The sequence below is a fragment of the Oryctolagus cuniculus genome, chromosome 3 (genome assembly GCF_964237555.1).
Source record: "Oryctolagus cuniculus chromosome 3, mOryCun1.1, whole genome shotgun sequence".
In the NCBI taxonomy this organism is placed as follows: domain Eukaryota; kingdom Metazoa; phylum Chordata; class Mammalia; order Lagomorpha; family Leporidae; genus Oryctolagus; species Oryctolagus cuniculus.
This window is the reverse complement of record NC_091434.1, coordinates 166,659,803-166,680,682: the sequence shown is the minus strand read 5'-3', so window position 1 is coordinate 166,680,682 and position 20,880 is coordinate 166,659,803. Positions and strand designations below refer to the sequence as shown.

Below are 20,880 nucleotides of genomic sequence, written 5' to 3'. Positions count from 1 at the left end.
TCAATATTGAGTTAACATAAAATGGTTATTGTAACATGGAAATTCATCCATTGGGTATCCACATGGAGAAAGAGGAGGATCTTAACCACTCCTCAGTTCATACACTCAGGTCGGTGCTAAATGCATTGTAGATCTAAACGTACAAAAGCAAAAAACATGTTTTAGAGAAAACATAGGTGCACTAGTTAATGATCCTAGAGCCAGAGAAATATGTCTAGAATAAGATACAAGAGGAGATTCTGAGAACTTCGACCTGGTTGACTAAGCATCTAGAGTCTCAAGCAGACTCGCTATGCAGATAATAACTCACAGTCCTCCAGGAAGCAGAGTCAGAGTCGTGATGCGTGGCACACCACAGACCCTAGAACGAGTGTGTCAGTGATGCCACGTTTGGTGAGGATGTCGTTCCAGGCCCTGTCCTGTCGCCCACACCCAGTACTGAGTGGGAGTGTTAGGTTGTCCAGGCTGTGCACAGTCGCCCACGCCCAGTACTGAGTGGGAGTGTTAGGTTATCCAGGCTGTGCGCAGTCGCCCACGCCCAGTACTGAGTGGGAGTGTTAGGTTGTCCAGGCTGTGCACAGTCGCCCACGCCCAGTACTGAGTGGGAGTGTTAGGTTATCCAGGCTGTGCACAGTCGCCCACGCCCAGTACTGAGTGGGAGTGTTAGGTTATCCAGGCTGTGCACAGTCGCCCACGCCCAGTACTGAGTGGGAGTGTTAGGTTATCCAGGCTGTGCGCAGTCGCCCACGCCCAGTACTGAGTGGGAGTGTTAGGTTATCCAGGCTGTGCGCAGTCGCCCACGCCCAGTACTGAGTGGGAGTGTTAGGTTATCCAGGCTGTGTGCAGTCGCCCACGCCGTGTACTGTGAGTGGGGACGCAGTGTACCCTGAGTGGGAATGTTACATTACTGCAGACATTTTGGAAAACTCTGGCAGTATCTCTTCAATCTAAATGAATCTCAACAGTCTCACTCCGCAGTCTATTTTTGAAAGAAAAATGCACACGTACAAGCAGTTGAGTCAGAAGTTTGGAAAGCAGTCTATGGTGGTTAAAAGAATGACCTCTAGAGTCATAACCTCTGGCTTTGGAGGCCAGCGCCGTGGCATGGCAGGTAAAACCCCCTGTGATGTCGGCACCCCATACGGGCACTGGGTCGTGTCTGGCTGCCCCACTTCCAATCCAGCTCCCTGCTAATGTGCCTGGGAAGGCGGTGGAGGATGGCCCAGGTGTCTCTGACATCCATGTGGGTGACCCTAATGAAGCTCCTGGCTCCAGGCTTCATCCTGGCTGAGTCCTGGCCATCGTGGCCATCTGGGGAGTGAACCAGCGGATGGAAGACCTCTCTGGCTCTCCTTCTCTCTCTATAACTCTGACATTCAAATAAATAAATAAATCTTTTTAAAAATCTCTGGGTTTAAAATCTGAAACACATGTTAGACATGTGACTTCAGGTGAGTCACACAAATTCTTGCTGCCTCAGCTTCCTTAGCTGAACTATGGAAGTGATCACATCCCTCACTGAGAAGTCTAACTGGGATCATGCTGAGCCAGTGTGTTTCAGCTTAGTTTCTGTTGCTGTTTCATGTGTGTAGAGTATACAAAGAACTACACGTACAAAGTGATCTTCTAATGTCTGTACACACAGAGTAGTTGAGTACAGACTGGGCTATTTGCATTCATTCTCTTCTTTTATACCTTTCAGTGCAGTTTACATGAATCTTCGGAAATCTGACCAGAGTCATTTGTTTCAGGTTGCTTTCCCCTGCACATTAATCATTTGCAGATGGACTGCAGATCTAAATATATGAGAGCAAAACCACTTCAGCATGGTGGTTTGCGTGTGTTAATATGTTTACGTGTATTTATTAATGGGACACCGTGTGATCTTTAGATACATGTGTACAATGTGTGACATCAGTGTGAAGTCAGGGTGAGGTGAGTGTGTCCATCGCTTCAAACATTTAACATTTCTTTATGGTGAAAACACCCAAAATCCTGTCTTCTAGATGGCTTGTCTTAGAGAGGCAGATGGTACACGACATCATTAGTCACGCTGTTGTGTACTAGAATGCTAGAATTTATTTTTTAAAGATGTATTTATTTATTGGAAAGGCAGAGTTACAGAGAGAAGGAGAGACAGAAACGGAGAGACTTTCCATCCACTGATTCGCTCCCTAGATGGCGGCAACAGCCAGGACTGGGCCAGGCCAAAGGCAGGAGCCAGGAGCTTAATCCGGGTCTCCCACATAGGTGCAGGGGCACAAGTACTTGGGCCATCCTCCGCTGCTTTTCCAGGCCATTAGCAGGGAGCTGGATTGGAAGTGGAGCAGCCGGGACTTGATCCAGTACCCATATGGGATGCCAGCATCACAGGCGGCAGCTTTTCCCACTGTGCCACAATGTTGGCCCCAAATTTCTTACTCCTGTGTAGCTATAATTTAATCCCCGCTAATCAATCTCTCTCCCCATCTTTCCTTCCCCGCTTACCTCTCCAGCCTCTCATAATCACTGTTATAGTTTTAACTTCCAATATAATATTTTTTGATGTGTAGACCTTTATAATGATTCCAGAAGTCAGAACGATACAAAGAAGTATATTTAGGAAAGCATTGCTTTCTTTCTTTCTTTCTTTTTTTAATTTTTTTGACAGGCAGAGTGGACATGAGAGAGAGAGACAGAGAGAAAGGTCTTCCTTTGCCGTTGGTTCATCCTTCAATGGCCGCCGCGGCCAGCGCGCTGCGCTGATCCGAAGGCAGGAGCCAGGTGCTTCTCCTGGTCTCCCATAGGGTACAGGGCCCAAGCACTTGGGCCATCCTCCACTGCACTCCTTGGCCACAGGAGAGAGCTGGCCTGGAAGAGGGGCAACTGGGACTAGAACCCGGTGTGCCGGCACCGCAGGTGGAGGATTAGCCTAGTGAGCTGCGGCGCTGGCGGCATTGCTTTCTCTCATAGCTCTTCCAGCACTCTCCTAAGTGACCAGCTCTGCTGCTCTCGGGTTTGTAAGGCACAAGGGATACTCACGTGCTTCTTATTCTCTTCTACCGTCAATGGAAGAGAGCATCCTATATGTGCTCTTTTGCACTTTGCCCTTTCAGCACCAACAGTTTATACCGGAAATCACTGTATTCAGTTCACAGGGATATCTCATTGGTTTCACAGCTGCACAGGACCCTGGCAGGTATATGTGATGTCGTTTATTAAACATTGTGCGGTTGTCAGTAATGCTGGTGTGGGTACCGTGTGTGTATGTTTTCTTCTAAAACAGTGGTAGTGTATCCTCATCGCAATTTCATTTGAGTCCATGTGCTAGGTTGAAAGATAAATAAGTAGTTTGTAGAGAATGCCAAGTTCTACCCGTGATGTATGAAGAATGGTGGTTTTCCCATAGTAGTGTATGTTAGTAAGCTCTGGATGTTTTGCCATCTTTTTGGTAAAAAATACTATTTCAGTGTGGTTGTAATATGAATTTTTTTAAATTTATTTATTTGAAAGGCAGAGACAGAGATTGGGGTAGGTTATCTTCCAGGTGCTGCCTCACTCCTCAAATGCCTGCAATAACCAGGGAGGAGCCAAGCTGAAGCCAGGAGCCAGGAGCTCCATCCTGGTCTTCCCAGGTGTGTGGCAGGAGCCCTAATCCATGAACCAACATCCATTGCCTTTCTAGGTGCATTAGCAGAAAGCTGAATGGGAAGCAGAGTGGCTGAGACTCAGACCAGCACTCCAGTGAGGGATGCAGGTGTTCCGAGTGTCGGCTTAACCCGTTGCATATAGTGTGTGTTCCCAAGGTGTCTTAATCTGTTCAAATCTAGTTTTGTGTCTCTGAAGGATGTTTTACACTATCTTTATATTGGTTTTGAGTGTTTTCTAAATACTTATTCCTAAATGTTTTTGCTGTGATTATGTGTATTTAAGCCACTGTATCTTCTAACTTGTATGATTCATGTATGTGAATGTTAGTGTTTTTGTATGTTAATTTTATATCCTGCTACCTTGCTGAATTATTGAGTTTTATCATTGATTCTCTAGGGTTTTCATGTCATCTGAAAATACAGGGTTTTTCTTCTGTTACTTGTTCCTGTAACTTTTTTTCTGTACTTGAATTGACTAACATCTCCAGAACACTGTTAAATACTAGTGGCATCCTTGCACTATTTCTAACCTTAAGAAGTGCCTCTTGGTGTTCCCTATAAAGTAGTATGCTAGCATTAGGATATATACATATATATATATATACACACACGCATATACATATATATTATATACTTTAGCTTATGAAATTATCCATCCATATTTCTGATTTTTAAGAATTGTTTTTAGGATTGGGTGTTAGATTTTACCAAAGCCTTTTCAGCATTTTGGATATAATTAGCCTGTTTGGACTCATTAATATGATAAATAATATTAATCAATTTTCTAATGTTGACCATCCTTGTAATTTTGGTGTAAATCATCATCATAGTATATTATTTTCTAACTGTAGTGTTGGAGTTTGTTAGCTGATCTATTGCTTGGGCTTTTCACATTAATATTTATAAATTTTTTCAGTCTGTAATTTTTCTTTCTGTGTATAAATGCCATCTTTATTAGGTTTAGGTGTCATTGCTTCCTGAAAAGATTATGAACATTTTGTTTTATGATGTGTGCTTTGAGACACTGTGTTTGGATATGCGGCTCTCCGGTTGCTGGGAGAGAGTCCTCAGTTCTCCAGGGGTCTCTGCACTTCTGCAGATCTTGCAAGTTAGGCACTAACTGTCCCTTATTTCCTGCCATCCCCGCCCTGCTCCCTCGGTGTAGTACAAGGTGTGTTCTGGCCTTAGCAGAGAGAGAGACTCTCCCTGAAGTAAAGGGCGGTTTCCTTACAGCTCCAGAAGAAACAGTGCTGTCTCCGGAGCGGACGCAAACGCGCTCCGTAGCTGGTAATGTCCTTCGGAGCAGGGGAGAGCCGTGCCTGCTGTCCACGGTGGACACACCTGTGGCACTCCGCAGGGTTCCTACCTGTGATGCAGCCCCCTGCAGAGCCACAGGCTACCTGGCTTCTGGAAACCAGCCCCAAAGGCTGCTCCTCTGGCTCCCGCTGTTGCTCTGGTTAGCTGTCTTTCATCTCTGACCCAGCATCCATGAAATTTTGGCTGGTAAATTTATTAACTAGAAGAAGCGTAAAATCTCATAGCCCTCACCCCCTTTGACAATGTTCTTTAAGTTGTGCCTAAAAACCATTTTGTGAAGTAATTCCTTGTAGCTTTCTGTATTTCTATGAACGTCAGTCCGTTCGGGCTTTGTATATTTACTGTTCCCTTTAAGGAGTTTTCTATACTTGCTTACTTGGGGCAGAGACATGGGATCTCTTTAATATAATAAACTTCATTTTTAATTTTCTTTTGCGGTCTTCTCATCATCTTGCTTACCTTTCGTGAAGAACCATCACTGTCATTTTAGGTTAGAGTGCCGCCTTGGCTTACAGCAAATAATGGGCAAAGCATGTTTAGCAGCTCGAGTTACAAAGGTGACTGTCTGTTCTGTGTTTGTTTTCATAAGTGGCGGTTGGACAGTGACTACAGATGTGCGTGTTCTGCACCCCTTCCCGCAGGTGGTGGTCGTACAAGCAATCAGTGCCCTCTGTCAGAAGTACCCTCGGAAGCACAGCGTCATGATGACCTTCCTGTCCAACATGCTTCGCGATGATGTAGGTACACTGCTTTCCGACCACGGGAAGTGACTCTCAGATTCTTAAGATTGCTGGGCTTAAGGTTTCACAGTGTTTTAAGTACATTTCTTCACGATCTCACCATGCTGCTCAAGTAGTAGCCTCAATTCTGGTTGCTGTTTCGTCATTACTAGACAGCATGTTGCTTTGCTTGTTTCTTTCATTCAGGGAGAGAAATGAGATTTGAGTTGATCAGTGTGAGCCTTGGAGTGTAAGCACTCCTCTAAAAGTGTCCTTAGAGTGAATGACAGTCTCCTCTTCCCTTCTGCCAGGGAGGCTTTGACTACAAGCGGGCCATCGTGGACTGCATTATCAGCATTGTGGAAGAGAACCCTGAGAGCAAAGAGGCAGGGCTGGCCCACCTGTGTGAATTCATTGAGGACTGCGAGCACACTGTCCTGGCCACCAAGATTCTACACTTGTTGGGCAAAGAGGGCCCCAGGACCCCCATCCCCTCCAAGTATATCCGCTTTATTTTTAACCGGGTTGTCCTGGAGAATGAGGCTGTCAGAGCTGGTGAGTCATTGGAACACTGATAGTGAAGTAACTGTTGATCTTCTGAAATGCTGAACTCAAAAGGATGGTAATGACATTGGAAAATCCAGTTGCAAGATCTGTTTGACAGTAGCATCTTGGAGCAAACTTAGGGCCTAGATATATAGTTTTTTTTTTCTTTTAAATACTTATTTATTTATTTGAAAGTCAGAGTTACCCAGAGAAGGAGAGGCAGAGGGAGAGGTCTTCCATCCGCTGGTTCACTCCCCTGTTGGCTGCAACAGCCAGTGCTGTGCTGATCTGAAGCCAGGAGCCAGGAGCTTCCTCCTGGTCTCCCACATGGGTGCAGGGGCCCAAGGACTTGGCCCATCTTCTACTGCTTTCCCAGGCCATAGCAGAGAGCTGGATGGGAAGTGGAGCAGCTGGGTCTTGAACCAGCACCCATATGGGATGCCAGCACTGCTGCTGGCGGCTTCACCCGCTGTGCCATAGACAGGCCCCAGGCATATATTTATTTATACTACAGTGCCCATCCTGATTTTTGCCTTATATTAGAGATAAAGAACCCTTGGCTTTCCAGATGTAGAATTTGTGTGCATATTTATTTTTTTAAAGTACTCTTCAGCTGAAATCACTTCTTCCCACTTAGCATATGAACCGGTCAAATTCCCATGAAAAATGTGACCCAGGGGCAGGGTTGTGGCACAGGGAGTTAGGCCCCATCTGGGGATGTCTGCGTCCCGATCAGTGGGCCTGGCTTCAAGTGCCAGTTCCACCTCAGCTCCCAGTTTCCTGTTCTTGCACACCCTGGAAGACAGCAGGCTCAGAGACTTGGGTTCCTGCCTCCTGTGAGAGACCAGGACTGAGTTCCTGTCTCCCGGCTTGGAGGCTGTTGTGAGCATCTTGGGAGTGAGCCACTGGATGGGAGATCTCCCTATGTCTGTCTGCGTCTTTGCCTTTCAGATGTTTGCAAAGTAAACCCTCATGTGAGCGTTTGTTTCTCATTTACTACTGACTGCTCTGTTGCCTCTGAGATAAACTTGAAGTTGACTTACTCTCCTCAATTCAATACAATCTGGCCCTTCCCTTTAAAAATCCTCTGAAGCTATTTTTTTTATTACTTACAAACTAGTGGGAAATTAAGCTAGACACTTTAAAGTTCTTATTTTTGTTCCCCTCTTGGTCAGTTTCGAGGTACTGTTGACTAGACACTCCGTAAAACCTTGTCCCCTAGTTTCCCTAGGAGCCTGCATTTTTCTGTCTTTCCTGTTTTACATATGGAGATTCTCTTCCCAGGTTGTTCCCTTAGGTTATTTAGTTGTCTTTAAAGATTTTGTTACACATTATTCCTGGTGCTGTTTTCAGACTCTGCTAATATGCTGTGACATTCCAGTAGTGTCCTGAATTTGTATTTCCAACTACTGAAGGCACCTCAAATTCAGTCTAAGCCAAGCCATAATCCTCACCGCTATATCCACTGAGAAACTTACCCACTGTTTCACAGCTCCCTCTGATCTTCAGCGAAGCTCTGTCAACTCTGTCCCCTTAGCACTAGTTCATCTCCTCTGCTCTGTATCCTCCTGGGTGCTGACTTAGGCTGTCAGCCTTCGGATGCCTGACCCATGAGGCTGCTTCTGCTCTCACAAATATCCCAGTCCATTTTCAGTGCTATGCAGAGTAAAATACTCCTTCAAATACAGTCTGTCCCGTAGTTAATAATGACTGGGGTTAACCACACCCTGTTTCTGTCTTCCCTCTCCTGCACGCAGCCTGTGCAGTCACAGTTCATGCTGTCTGCTCTGAGCAGAGGTGTTTGGACTTGCCGGGCTCCTGCCTCAAATATTCTTACTTTGACTTTTCCCTCTGGCTAACTCTGCTTGTTCTTCAAATTTTAGTGCAAAGAAGTGCCAGCTTCCTCTCTTACTTTTCCACCACCAATTCTGATTTTAATTCTCTTCTGTTCACTCACATAGCATCCTGGATATAGTTCTACCATGGACTTCCTGTGCCATTTTGTAATTATCTCTTTACCTGCCTTTTGCACTAGAATATAACTCTTTGAGGTCAGACACCATTTTACCTTTCTATCCCTGGTATCTAGCACAGTTCCTGACAAAATTAGGTGAGCAGTGAATCTTTGTTGAATGAGAGGAATTTTAGTAGTAGATGTTCTTGGTATGCCTGGGGTTAGTTGTTTGCCTTTAGAGCTTGATAACATTAATTGATTTATTAATGGGGGTGGTGGGATGGCAGTGTAGCTCATACAGAAAATATATATGCTGCTTTTTCCTCAGTGCATGGAGTATTTTCTATTCAGAGCTTTCTTGGGCCTGCAAAATTCTATTTATGCTTAAGTGTGTCAAAGAAGTAAGATCAGGAAACATTCAGTGAAACAAGAGCATTTACCTCTAGCAAACATGGGATGCTTCTGTAAGTCTTTTAAATGCTGTGGCCTCACCCTGAGAGACTAGTACTTATGCTCCTGCATGTATGCTTCGTTGTAGCTGCTGTCAGTGCTTTGGCAAAATTTGGGGCTCAGAATGAGAATCTTCTCCCAAGCATCCTTGTACTCTTACAGAGGTAAGTACAAGACTGTATTTTTTTTAAAAAAAATTATAAGAATTCTACAAAGACCTCAAGGCACCATATTGGATGCATTGCAGGGCCTAAGCATGGAGCTGATGGAGTAAGTCAGGGACAGATGACATACCCTTTCTCTCCCTAGTAATTATGTATGTGCTAGGTACATGCCAAATTTGTCTTTGGATTTCTCTTACATTATTTTGGGAAACTGACTTAAATACATGTACATCAATTTGTAAAACAGAGGCTTAACTTCAAAGAGATCTTAAGCAAGTCATCATACAGAGTTGAAAATATTAGCTTTTCATGATCTGCGTGATTCGCTAGTCAATGGGGAAAAGCCTGGCTTTAGTAAATACTCTGTGATAGGATCTTGTAATTAAAGCAGATAAATCACGGGCTAAAAGCTGGCTGGTAAAAAAAAATGCTTTTGGGTTCTGGATGCTATTTATCTTTTTAGTATCATTGGAAAGTGTGATATTCCCATTTGTTACCTATAGAGAAATCTGAAGTTTCCATCGGGGCCACGTGGTTAGAGTCAGATGGATCCCAGCTGCTCTTTCCTGTTACTGTGCTCCTAGTTGTTCCAGTGCCTGCTTACATACGTGCTGCTGTTCATGGTAACAGGATTTTTTTAGTAATTCAGAACAGTGCCCAAGATTTGTGGAGCGTGCAGGAGCCAGTGTTGGCTGCCGTTGAAGTCTCTTCTAAAGGTGGTATCCGAGGACCTAACCTGTCTGGAGGGTGCTGTGCCATGCTCGTTCTCCCTGGCAGGTGCATGATGGATACTGATGATGAGGTGCGGGACAGAGCCACCTTCTATCTGAACGTGCTGCAGCAGAGGCAGATGGCCCTCAATGCCACTTACATCTGCAATGGTCAGTGAAAGCCACGACTCGACATAAAGATACTTTTGTTCCCCTAAGGTGTTTTGGAAGCATGTTTCACTGTGGTTTGTGAATGAGTTTACTCCGCTAGGCAAACGCTTGGTATTTTGTCTTTGGATGTACTTCCTTTTCTATAGAAACCTGTGTTCACAAGGGTGTTTTCTTATTTGCTATTGGTAATTCGTATGAAACAATCTATAAGGATTTCCGTCCTAAAGTACAAAAGAGCCTAAAGAGTATTGCTTCTTCCAGTGCTCCTTGAAGTCCCCCTTGGATGGGTTAACGTTTTCCCTTTTCTTACGCTATCGTTGCCCCCACATGGCTCACTGATGTTCTTTTCTGGGCGTTGCTTACATTTGGTTGAAAATTTTTATGCTCTGTTACCATGTTTCCTTGAATGAAATAAGACAATTGATAAGTTTACATAGCAGCCTTACACAATAGCCTTTATTTTTAATTATTTAGGCTATAAAACCGATAGCTGTACTTTGCTCTTTGTTCAGAAAGCTAATATTATAGATTTAGACCTGTCTGTATCCAAGGATTGACAGGAGGCTATCATGCTAACTTCTCTGTTTTTCACAGGTCTGACGGTGTCTGTACCAGGGATGGAGAAGGCTTTACACCAGTACACGCTGGAACCTTCAGAAAAACCCTTCGACATGAAATCAGTTCCTCTGGCCATGGCTCCTGTCTTTGAACAGAAGGCAGGTAATGAGGACAGTCAACTCTGCTAGGTTTCCTGTGTGTGAGCAGCTTTTCAAATATTAGCATATTTTCTTCAATACTTATTTTTATTGTCACTCCCCCAAATTTTTTTTTAAAGATTTATTTATTTGAAAAGCAGAATGAGAGAGAGAGAGAAATTCTCCATCCACTGGTTCGTTCTCCACATGGCCACAAGAGTCAGTTGTGGGCCATGCTGAAGCCAGGGCAGTGAACTGCATCCCACATGGGTGCGAGGCCTAAGCACTGGGGTCATCTTCTGCTTCCTTCTCAGGCAGGGAACTGGAAGTGCAGCAGCTGGGACTCGAACCAGCATTCCAGTATAGGATACATGTGTCGCAAATGGCAGATTAACCTGCTGCACCACCATGCCAGCCTCATTCCCAAATATGTTAAGTCTTACGATGACTTTATTAGGTTTTTCTTTAATCTCCTGATTTTTGCTTAGAAGTGAGAATATGAAGAGTGTCCAAAATGGAAAGTTTTTCTTTTCCTGAACGTAGTGCTAGAGCATTAGAAGCCCGTTGCCACTGTGTGTCTCAGAGCAGTAATTGTGCTGTCCCCTCCTATTTCATTTTCTTAATTTTGCTATTAGAGGTGGTTTTCAAAGGTATAGGACAAATATCTGACTTTAAAACAAAGAGGAAGGAAGAAAGTGTCTAGTGGTGAGAATACAGAACTGGGAATGATAGATCTTATGTTTAATTTTCAGCATTTTCAGTTTTTCTTTTGATTCTATATAGTGATATTTCCTATTTTGATCCTGAAAATATTTGTTTTATAGATTGTTCCTCCTTTTATGAGTATTTGCTTTTGGATGTGCCAGTCCATTTAAAGCAAAATCTATGTTAGGACTTACTTCACTATTTCAAAACATATGCTCACTGAACACATTTTAATTTGAATGTGCCCCCCCCCACCATTTGACACAGGCCCTATCGGTATGATTCAGTAATAGCTCAGTATGTATCTGCTGGAAGCTTCTACTCATTGCATACTGTCTGTGCTGTTCACTTGATTGCTCCTATCTGTATTTTATAGAAATTACACTTGTGGCTACGAAGCCCGAGAAGTTGGCTCCTTCCAGACAAGACATTTTCCAAGGTAGGATTTGATGAGTAGAAACATTGATCCTGCGCCTAGGCACTGTCAACACATAGTAAGGTCTTCCCTACGTGGCAGAAAATCGTACGTCATAGCTGCTGAGGCTACCGAGTTCCCGTGGAGGACTTGCTAACTTACTACAACTGTTGTTTTATATGTATCTTGTTGCTGAACAGGGAACGCAAATTCTTAGAAACTGGGAATTTAGTTTTTTCTCTTTTAATAATTCAATGTATAAACTCCTGTACTTAAACAGGTTCTTTAACTGCAGCTTGGGGACATCCGAGTTGAGTGTTCAGCTACAGTGAGGTGATGGAAGCTAAAGCGTTTCAGGCATCCAGAGTAAATTCCCTGCCTTTTGTCTGACGTGCCTTTCCTTTCTCCGTGCTAGAACAACTGGCGGCCATTCCCGAGTTTATGAACCTAGGGCCCTTGTTCAAGTCCTCTGACCCTGTTCAGCTGACAGAAGCAGAGACAGAGTATTTTGTTCGCTGTATCAAGCACATCTTCACCCACCACATCGTGTTCCAGGTGAGAAGCCGCCGGGGCTCCTGCAGGGACCCAGCGTAGACTGGTAAGCTGTGGGACAAGTGTCACTCCCTTTGGATGTATGATTCTAGTTCTTTTGTAGAGAATTAACTTGGCAGCATCTCATATTTTCTCAGCACCAGAGATTGCTTCATAGGATGGGTAACTTGTAATGGTTAAAATCCAGGAGGACATAGAATGGAAATGTCTGAGGTTGGACAACAAAGTATAACCTATTTAAAAAAAAACATTTTATATCAGGGTAAATCAAGTGGATTGATCAGAGAGCTTACTGTTGGGCATCAGATTTGTCTTTAAGTTAAGCTCAGTCTCAGGGAGGAGAAACTGATGAATAAGGTAAAGAAAAGACCTCGAGACCAAGACTATTCATGTTACCTACAGGAAATCTTCAGAGAGACCCATAGTACAGTTCATTTTCCACTTTTTTTTTTTTAAAAAAAGATTGTTATTTACTTGAAAGGCAGAGTGACAGAGAGGGCTAGACAGAAAGATCTGTCTGCTGGCTTACTCCCCTAATGACCGCAATGGATGGGGTTGGGCCAGGCCAAAGCCGGGAGCCTGGAACTCCATCCTGGTCTCCCACGTGGGTTGTAGGAGCCCAGCTACTTGGGCCGTCTTCTGCGGCTTTCCCAGGTGCATTAGCAGAGCGCTGGGTCGCAAGTGGAGCAGCTGGGACTTGAATCAGTGCTCTGATACGGGATGCCAAGCCTCTGTGCCACAGTGCCAGCCCCCCCCCCCCCCACTGTGTAACTTAGAGAAGGTACAGGGGGCACCAGAGCCGAGGCATAGGTTACTAGTGGGAAGGAACAACTTGTTGGAGTCATCTCTTTTCTTCACACCTTTTCCATCTGCCGACTTTTCAGTTTGACTGCACCAATACTCTCAATGACCAGCTACTGGAGAAGGTAACAGTGCAGATGGAACCGTCAGACTCCTGTGAGGTGCTGTGTTGCATCCCAGCCGCCAGCCTCACTTACAACCAACCAGGAATATGTTACACCCTCGTCCGTTTGCCTGATGACGACCCCACAGCAGGTACTAACCCCAGAGGGGAGGAGATACTTCTATGGCTAAGATGGCCATACTTCTTAAGCTCTTACAATGTGGGGACACATGGTCAGGCGTCAAGAATATAGTTCTTTTCCAGAATTTAATGTAGTGATGGTGGGTGGGTGTGTGGGTGTGCGCGTGTACACATGTATGCTTGTAAAACTGGAGGGAATAGTAACTTTAAAAACTAAGTGAGTAAAATTTGCTGAATGTTTAATCTTAAAAGTGAAACTGAATATATACAGTGGTAGTCCAGAAAAGGAACTCGGGCTTTCTGTTGGAACATCAAAACTATTGATGAAGGTTTGCGCCCCTCATGGCTCCTTGAAGGATCCTGGCCTGTTTCTTTCAGTGCATCTAGGAAAACTTCAACATTTAGTAAATTATTGGCAATGTAAAAATACATAGTTTGTGAAGGGTTTGTAGCATAAGGCTGATGACTGAGCACCCGTGAGAAATGCTGTCTTTCTCTACTTGATGCTACCCAGTCGGGGTGGGGAGGGGGAGTGCTGCTAAGAGAGAGGCAGCTGCTGGTGCCGAGGGCAGCATTTACGAATCTGGGGATTTGGGAAGGCCTTTGATCTCTCATATATGTCAGATATTTGTTGTGCTTGATTTCTTTACCCCATTTTCCCAGCTGAGTTCTTCTCTTCCCACATTCACTGCAAAACACAAAATTACGCAGTTTTCATAGAAATAAGCACACGTGTCACATTTATATTTTGAACAATTTTTTACTTCTAATAAGTACAGGAAAGTCGGAGGTTAACAAAATTAACAAACACTGGGGAAGTTACAGAGTTACAAGAAATCAAAAAAGTTCGAGTAAGCCACTTTCCCTGGCCAGCATTCCGTGACATCTGGGGCTTAGCCTGCCTTCTCGTGGCCCTCTCCTGACTCTCTTCTTCGGTGGGGGTTCCTGGGAGCCCCTGCCCAGTCTTGTCTGGATGGGGTCATGGACCAGGCTGCTCAGACTCCAGCACGAGGTAGATTCAAGTTGGCACCATTGCTGAGTCTGAGTCCCAGGGCGGCCCCTCCGGCCCTGGTTGGAGCTGCACGTCTGCTCTGCAGTTCCCTGGCTCCACAGCCCCCGGGGTGGGAAGGCACTGTCCTATCCAGCCTCCAGTGTTTCTCCTGTGAGCTTCATTTAGGCCACCTGACTTTAACCTGTAACTGCCTCCTTTAGCCCTTTGTGAGGTTTTTCTAGTTCCTTTTCCTTGTACCTTCACTTTCTTTCCAGCTCTGTTTCTCTCATTAGATTCGTCTGAAGGGTGCCCACGGGCCAGCAATGAAGCTGGCCGAACATTTAGGTGAAGCTACTTTTCTTTACCCTTGTTCCAGACTAGTACCTGGGCTCAGCCTTAAATGTAGCCCCGTGGCTTCTGCCATCATGCTGGGAGACTCTCTACTTTTTCTTGTAGCCATCTCACCTTTTGAAAAAATTGCTCCCCCTATTTTTAAGTTTGTTTTTTAGGGGATGCCACTACTGAATTTCAGAGGGAGGTAAACTGCTGAACCCATTGAAGAATCCTGCCCTTCCCAGTGGAGAAAACCATTCCCTCCCCCAGGTTCACTTTGATCATGGATAACTCAGGTACTCACAGCCCAGGGAGCGGCAGTAACAGAACCCAACCAATGCAGTTGTACAATACTAAAATGCACAAAACAACAATACTGAAATTACAGAAGTTACATAGACTACTATATTCTAGGAAAACAGCAACAACAGAAAACATGTCCACCGTGAGAGGAATAGAGGAGATGTTCTCGCCCCTCTTCTTTTTAAAACAGTTTTTAGAAATTAGCCCAGAGGTTTCAACCTTTGGTCTGCTGGCTATGGACTCTTTTGCTTGACGGTTGAGTTTTATTTATAAAAATTTGGTGTTTAGAGAATTTTATGTTAAACTCAAAAGTTTCCTGATCAGTGCCAGAATGTAGTTACCAGGTCTTGTCTGTGCGTCTTGGAGGAAAAAAGTAGAATTGTGTTTCAAAACTGGGACCTATAAACTTTGGCTACCAGTTAATTTATATTTCACCCGTCCGATAGCTGTTTACAAACAAACTCCTTTCTATTCTTTAGTTTTAGTCAGAAATCTAAAATTTGTAATCTGTGGCCAATCCAAAGGGTTAGCTTTGCAGTGGAAGAAGTGAAGTACCAGAGCATAGATGGTAACAGGAGTCTTCCCCCTTTCTCTCTGTTTCGCATTTCCCCTTCTAGCCATCACCTCAGACCCTCTGCACTGCCCCTGCAGGGCTCCTCTCAGAACCGCTTTCCTTGTAACCACAGGGGAAACCCAGGTTGTGATCTTTTCTAGCTCGAAAACAGCAGAGTAGAATAGCAAGGAATACTGGTTTTAGCAAGCTATTTGAATTCCTGGCCTGCTGCATGCTACCTGGGACCTTGAACCAGTTATTTGATTTGTGTAAACCTGGTAGGATATCTATAAAGATGAAATGAAATGAAATGAGATGATTAGCATGGCCCCAGACACAGGGTATTTGATCAATCAAAGCTGTTACTGTTTCATTTTGAAACTCTCCGCTTCCTGCCCCTTGTCCTCCTCAGCACATCCAGTTTCCCGCTGTTCAACAGACACTCGCCCTCCAGGCCCCTCAGTTCGCCTTTCCTTCCACGGTGTCCTGAACCTTTGCTGCTCCCATTGATTTATAAATGCACAAAAATCTACCTTGTCTGGAAAACATTTGCTTTAAGTAAACACCATGATATGTGGGCAGTTTGTTGAAAAAGTTGATCTCCTCTCCTCCAAGAATTCCTCACTTACCCGGACCATGTCAGAAAAGCATTCGAGGCGGCATTCCTGTGTCGCATCCACTCTCAATGAGCAGCTCTCCTTCCTGGGCGCTTACTGGGCCGGTCCAGTGTGTGGGACGTTCTGCCAGGGGTTCCTGCAGAGGCCCCTCCCTGTCTAACCGCTCTGTCCCACCTCCTGTGCAGACCACAGAGCCAAGGGCCATTTTTATTATTGGACCATTAGGCTTTACTGCATCATGTTTTTCAGCCTCTCAACCCATTCCAACAAATGCCAGTCGCTCAGTTGGAAGTCTTCCATAGAAGATACCCGTACCGAGATCACCGAGTTTGTTTTCTCTGTTCATTACAAACACTGTCTGTCATGTGACAGTTCATCGTTCTTTCATCTGACTTCAGTTAATGAGCCCATCTCTCCAGAACGTCACTGCACTGTGGTATACCCACGCATTTTCATTTTTTCACCTCAGGGAAAACCCCTGTCCGGTGCCTCCCAGGCACTGTGCACTCTGTCATTGAGTGGACGTGTGAACTCCTTTCCTGACCTGCTGTCCGTGTTGAGAACGAGCGTGTAACACACCTGTGGCCTAGGCCATGGGACTTTCTGAGGACTGCTATTGCGGGTCCCCTTGGCACTGCCCTGCAGAAACGAGCCTTTGTGATCAGGCCTTCTCTGACCACCTGATGCGATGCAGAGCCAACAGCCTCCTTACCGACAGTTTCTTTCCATAGACGTTTGCTGTTTGCCTTCGTCTCCTGCTCTAGATCAGGCTTACATGGTTACAGGACCGGTCTTGTTAACCCTTTCGAGACCCTTCTCTGACGGTGGGTGCTCGCCCTATCTGCAGCCTCATCCCCTTTATCCTCCCGATGCTCTTTGGCTCCCCGGTTCTCTCGCCCACACCATCGGCTCGTCCTCCATGGCCTATTCCATCCGATTCCCAGTCATATCCTACTTTGTGGTCACTGCCAGGCCGTCTTGGCACAGCTCATTCCCTGGCCCTCTCAACATGCCTTCTCCCTCTTAGTTCTCAAGTTACATCTCCTCTTTCTTTTATTCTTACCCACTGGGCTGCCCCCTACCCCCACCTGTCATGCTCTCACCCATCCTGTCCCGCACTCAACTGCTGGGCCCAGGTTGGCAAATCCTGCTGCCGCCTCCTCTCCTGCAGGACAGGCGACCATCACACCTCCCCCTGCCCCCACCCCCAGGCAGCGATGCAGCCGGCCTCCCAGGGTCACCACCTCCTAGACCCATCCCTGCACCTGTCCTGCTGCCAGCGCCACACAGACCCCACTGCATCCACGCACCCCAGCCAGCGGCCCCTGCTCAAGCCCCCGTGGCCCCGGGTGAGGGTTCCCTCCGGCTCCGCACAACCTCACGTTTCTCTGTGGATCCTTTCTTTCCCATTTTGAAAATGCACTCTGGGAGCACCTGCCTCATTTTCTCCCACCCGGCCCACATCTCTCTTCTCTCTCAGGCCCCCCTCGGCCCAGCATCACCTGACACGACGCCCCCTCCCCCCTCCTCACACTCCTCCCTCATCAAGATGCTGCCCTCCCTGTCCCCTCATCCCTGCCTCCCTCCCAGGCACAGCCACCACCGCCCTGTCCTCACCCACACGCCTGTCTCAGCCTCACTGCTCACTCAGCCCCCACCCCTCCCCCACCCCCGGGTGCCTGTCGGCTACATCCACGTGCTCGCTGTCAGCCTCGTCGTCCTGTCTCACAGGCCCTTCCCCCGCGTCTGACAGTCTAGACTCTGGTGCCCCAGCTCCCAGCACCTCTGCCCCCACTCCCCTCCACCAGGGACCCTCACCCGGGGTGCACGGCCCCCAGGCGGCCCATTGCACTCAGCCTCTGGGGTCGGGTGTTGCTGCTGTTTGTGGCTCTTTGGGTTTCAGTTGCTGTGAGCAGGACTCTGTCCCCTCCCCCCCCATGTGTAGCTAGGCCTCCTGGGGCCCTGCCCGCAGCCCCACCCGGGGCATCACTGCTGTGGACGCCACCTCCCCTCCCTGTGTCCCTCTTACTGCATTTGCTCTCCTCACCCCTGGACCTCAGCGCTCCCCTCTGCTGGGGGCCCCTGCTCTGGGCCTGGAGCCTCCTGGCTCCCCCATTCCCTCCCTGCACGCCACTCCACCCCGTCTAAATGAGAATTGTGCTTTGTTGCACATCTGGCCCCAACCCTCATGCCACCAGCTGACTGGACTCACAGGTGTTCACTGTCAGCATCTTTGGCCCCAGCTGGTCCCTCTGGGCACTCACTCTTGTCCCTCTTCCTTAGCACATAGCACTCCTGTCTTTGAACCCAGCAGAAAACTCCTTGGTCCTCTTTTCTCCTGTTTCCTCTGAAGCAGCCTCTGCCTCCCCGCCCCGCCTGAACTGCCTCTCTCGCCTCTCTAGGTGGAATAGGGGGTCTCCGGGCCTTCACTCATCCACCTCAACGCTAGACAGACTGTCCACAAATTCATGTCCTCTCGATACCTACTGATTGGCTCCCACCTTCCGCAACCCCCACTGCTCCTAACCTTGCCTTCCTCTCCAACGCAGGCAGCCCCAACCCCATCCACGCCCCTGTTCCCACCACCAGTCTTCCGCCGCTCGATCAGTAGTGAAGAGCCCGGCCCAGACTTGCATCTTTCCAGCCTCATTCAGTGCTTTGCGAGCACCCATCCCTCCCGCCCACCACAACCAGCCCTGTACTGCCTGTGCCTCCCTGAGCCGAGACCGCCCTCCAGGCCTGTGACCTTGACCTAGTTGCCTACCCTGGGCCCTTCCCCTCCCCTTCCTCCTGCCGCTGCCTGGCCTGTCTCCCGTCCACTGCGTCTTTCAGGGGGTACCTTTTGCAACTCTGCATGCTCTAGGTGACCTCCTGCCGTACTGCGTCATGGCCACACATTCACACTCCCGTGTCCTTGTCACACGTGACCCACTCCCTCCTGCCTGCTGGCCGGCCTGTGACTCCCAGACGCATTGCTCTTGGCTCCGTGGGGTGTGCACTTCTTGGAGCACCCTCCCTGCCTAGGCTCTTTTCCAGCCTCTCCCTTTGCTGCCTTCCCTTCTGGAAGTACCCCCTCCTGTCTCGGGATCTTCCGTCGATTCCAGCCACCCCTTCCTCCAGCTCTCCCGTTCCAACCTTTCCCATCCTTCCCTCTTCCTGTCTCCTCCGCGGGTTCCTCTCCCCATCACTTCCCTTTGCCCCCAGGAGGACCCCTGCCCCCCACGCTCCTCTAAGGCCCTTGCTTCCGCTCACTCTTGGCTGCACTACTTTAACCGTTGCTGTGTTCCAGTCTGAAGACCCCTTCGTAGTAGGGACCACTCTCCTCTTGTTTTCCCTGCTCCCTGTCAAATGGATGAGGCCTGAGAAAGCAAACTCCCCAAACCATACTCCTTCCACTGGGGCCTCCCCTGGGCCAGCGTCCTGGTGATCTCACCTTGACCCTTCTAACCTGTGCGGCCCTCCTCCCTCACGAGTCTGACTGCGGCACCCTTGAAACCAGAAGCACACATCGAAGAGTCGCTCTGAAACGTCCATTCTGCGTTAGTTCCTAATGGCTCCTCTGCCGTCTGCAGGCACACCTCTGCCCGCACGCTGCACTCAGCATGAATCCATCCCAGGCCTGCGCTGACCTACGCGTGCTCTCCGCAGGTGCCGGTGTCGTCTCGGTGAGCAGCTGCCCGGTTTCCTCCCTTTACCCCGAGTCACGCTGGCCTCTGTGCTCTCTCCTAAGGAAAAACTTCTCCAAACCACTAGACGTTTGCTTCTCTAAGGAAAAGCTTTGCCTCTCTTCTGTGTTCTGCTCCTGTACACTGACCTTGATACCACCCATTCCACTGACTTCCCCCGAGAACTGTGAACTCCCTTAATTTGGGAGGCTGGACTCCGTCTTCCCCCTTTCCAGACTTTTCCCTCTACAGAGCTTGACCCACCACAAACTCGTGACATTCTTTGCCGTCTGCAGAGCCTCCTGCCGCTTTGCTTTTCCAGCAAACACCCGCTCCAACTCATAAGCCACACAGCACTCTGGCTCGGCACCCAGGTCCACAGGGGATGCAGAGTTCCCCCTCCCACCACCCAGCTGTCTGTCAGTCTCCAAGGGCCCCTCCTCTATTTGCAACACCCACCGTTCCTCCTGTGCACCTTCACGTGCAGGACAGACGTGGGAATCTCTTCCGTGACAGCGGGTGCATTCCTGATCTTCCCTACCGATGTCACCAAAGCCAGCCGCTCTGTCCCCAACTTGCCGAACTGAACCCAGTTCACCCGTCACTTCTCAGCATGCGCTCTTCTGCCATGGCGTTGCCAGGGTGCCACACCTTGGTCCACGACCGCATCCTCCCTGGGCCTCATCCCCCTCCCGCGTCCTCTCTCGCCTGACTTGCACCGTGCTCTTTCTCCTGTATGCGTTCTGTCGTGCACTGTGCCCCACGTGCTGGACAGTTTCTGGATTCTCTGTTCACCTTCTTCTTGCTCCTCGCCCTGCCTCCCTGGCCCCATGGTCGCCGCTCTCAGCATGCCCTGCTCTCCGTCACCCTGTGCACGGACTGCACACTCACCTCCTGGGCCTGGGATGTTCCTTTCTCCTGCGTTCCCTCCCCTGGTGCCGTAGCTCTCCTATCTGTCGTACCCCGCCCACCTGCGGCGGTAGTGGCCTCGGTGAGTGCCCTGTCCCAAGTTGCTGCCATGGTGAGCGGGGGTACTCGGCTGCACTGCACCGTGGCCTCCCTCTGCTCCAGGCAGCAGCCCCTGCTCTCGTCTCTCTGGCCTCAGGGTGTGAGCCCCATCCCGCTGCCCTGACCTTTCGTGTCTCCTTTCTTCCCCACCCGGGACAGCGCACTGAGGGAGCACCTGCCTCGGACTCTCCCACCCAGCCCACATCTCTCTTCTCTCCCTCCAGGCCCCCCACGGCCCAGCATCCCCTGACACGGATGCCCCCTTCCCCCTCGTCACACTCCTCCCTCATCAAGATGCTGCCCTCCCTGACCCCTCAGCCCTGCCTCCTCCCAGGCAC

At 48.2% G+C, this 20,880-nt stretch overlaps 1 protein-coding gene across 2 annotated transcripts in view; it reads left to right on the top strand.

Annotated features, from left to right (window-relative positions):
- The window catches only part of COPG2 (COPI coat complex subunit gamma 2), a 121,739-nt gene that overhangs the window by 73,958 nt on the left and 26,901 nt on the right, over positions 1-20,880 (top strand). The window contains exons 13-21 of one of the 2 annotated variants that reach the window (XM_070071311.1): positions 5,588-5,683; positions 5,977-6,220; positions 8,704-8,779; positions 9,557-9,660; positions 10,255-10,380; positions 11,437-11,499; positions 11,891-12,030; positions 12,912-13,083; positions 19,442-20,555. In XM_070071311.1, the coding sequence (XP_069927412.1) occupies positions 5,588-5,683; positions 5,977-6,220; positions 8,704-8,779; positions 9,557-9,660; positions 10,255-10,380; positions 11,437-11,499; positions 11,891-12,030; positions 12,912-13,083; positions 19,442-19,497 (1,077 nt within the window). In that variant the 3' untranslated portion in view covers positions 19,498-20,555. Of the gene's footprint in view, positions 1-5,587; positions 5,684-5,976; positions 6,221-8,703; positions 8,780-9,556; positions 9,661-10,254; positions 10,381-11,436; positions 11,500-11,890; positions 12,031-12,911; positions 13,084-19,441; positions 20,556-20,880 lie in introns of those variants that run through there. The other variant, XM_070071310.1, reaches the window with a different exon arrangement.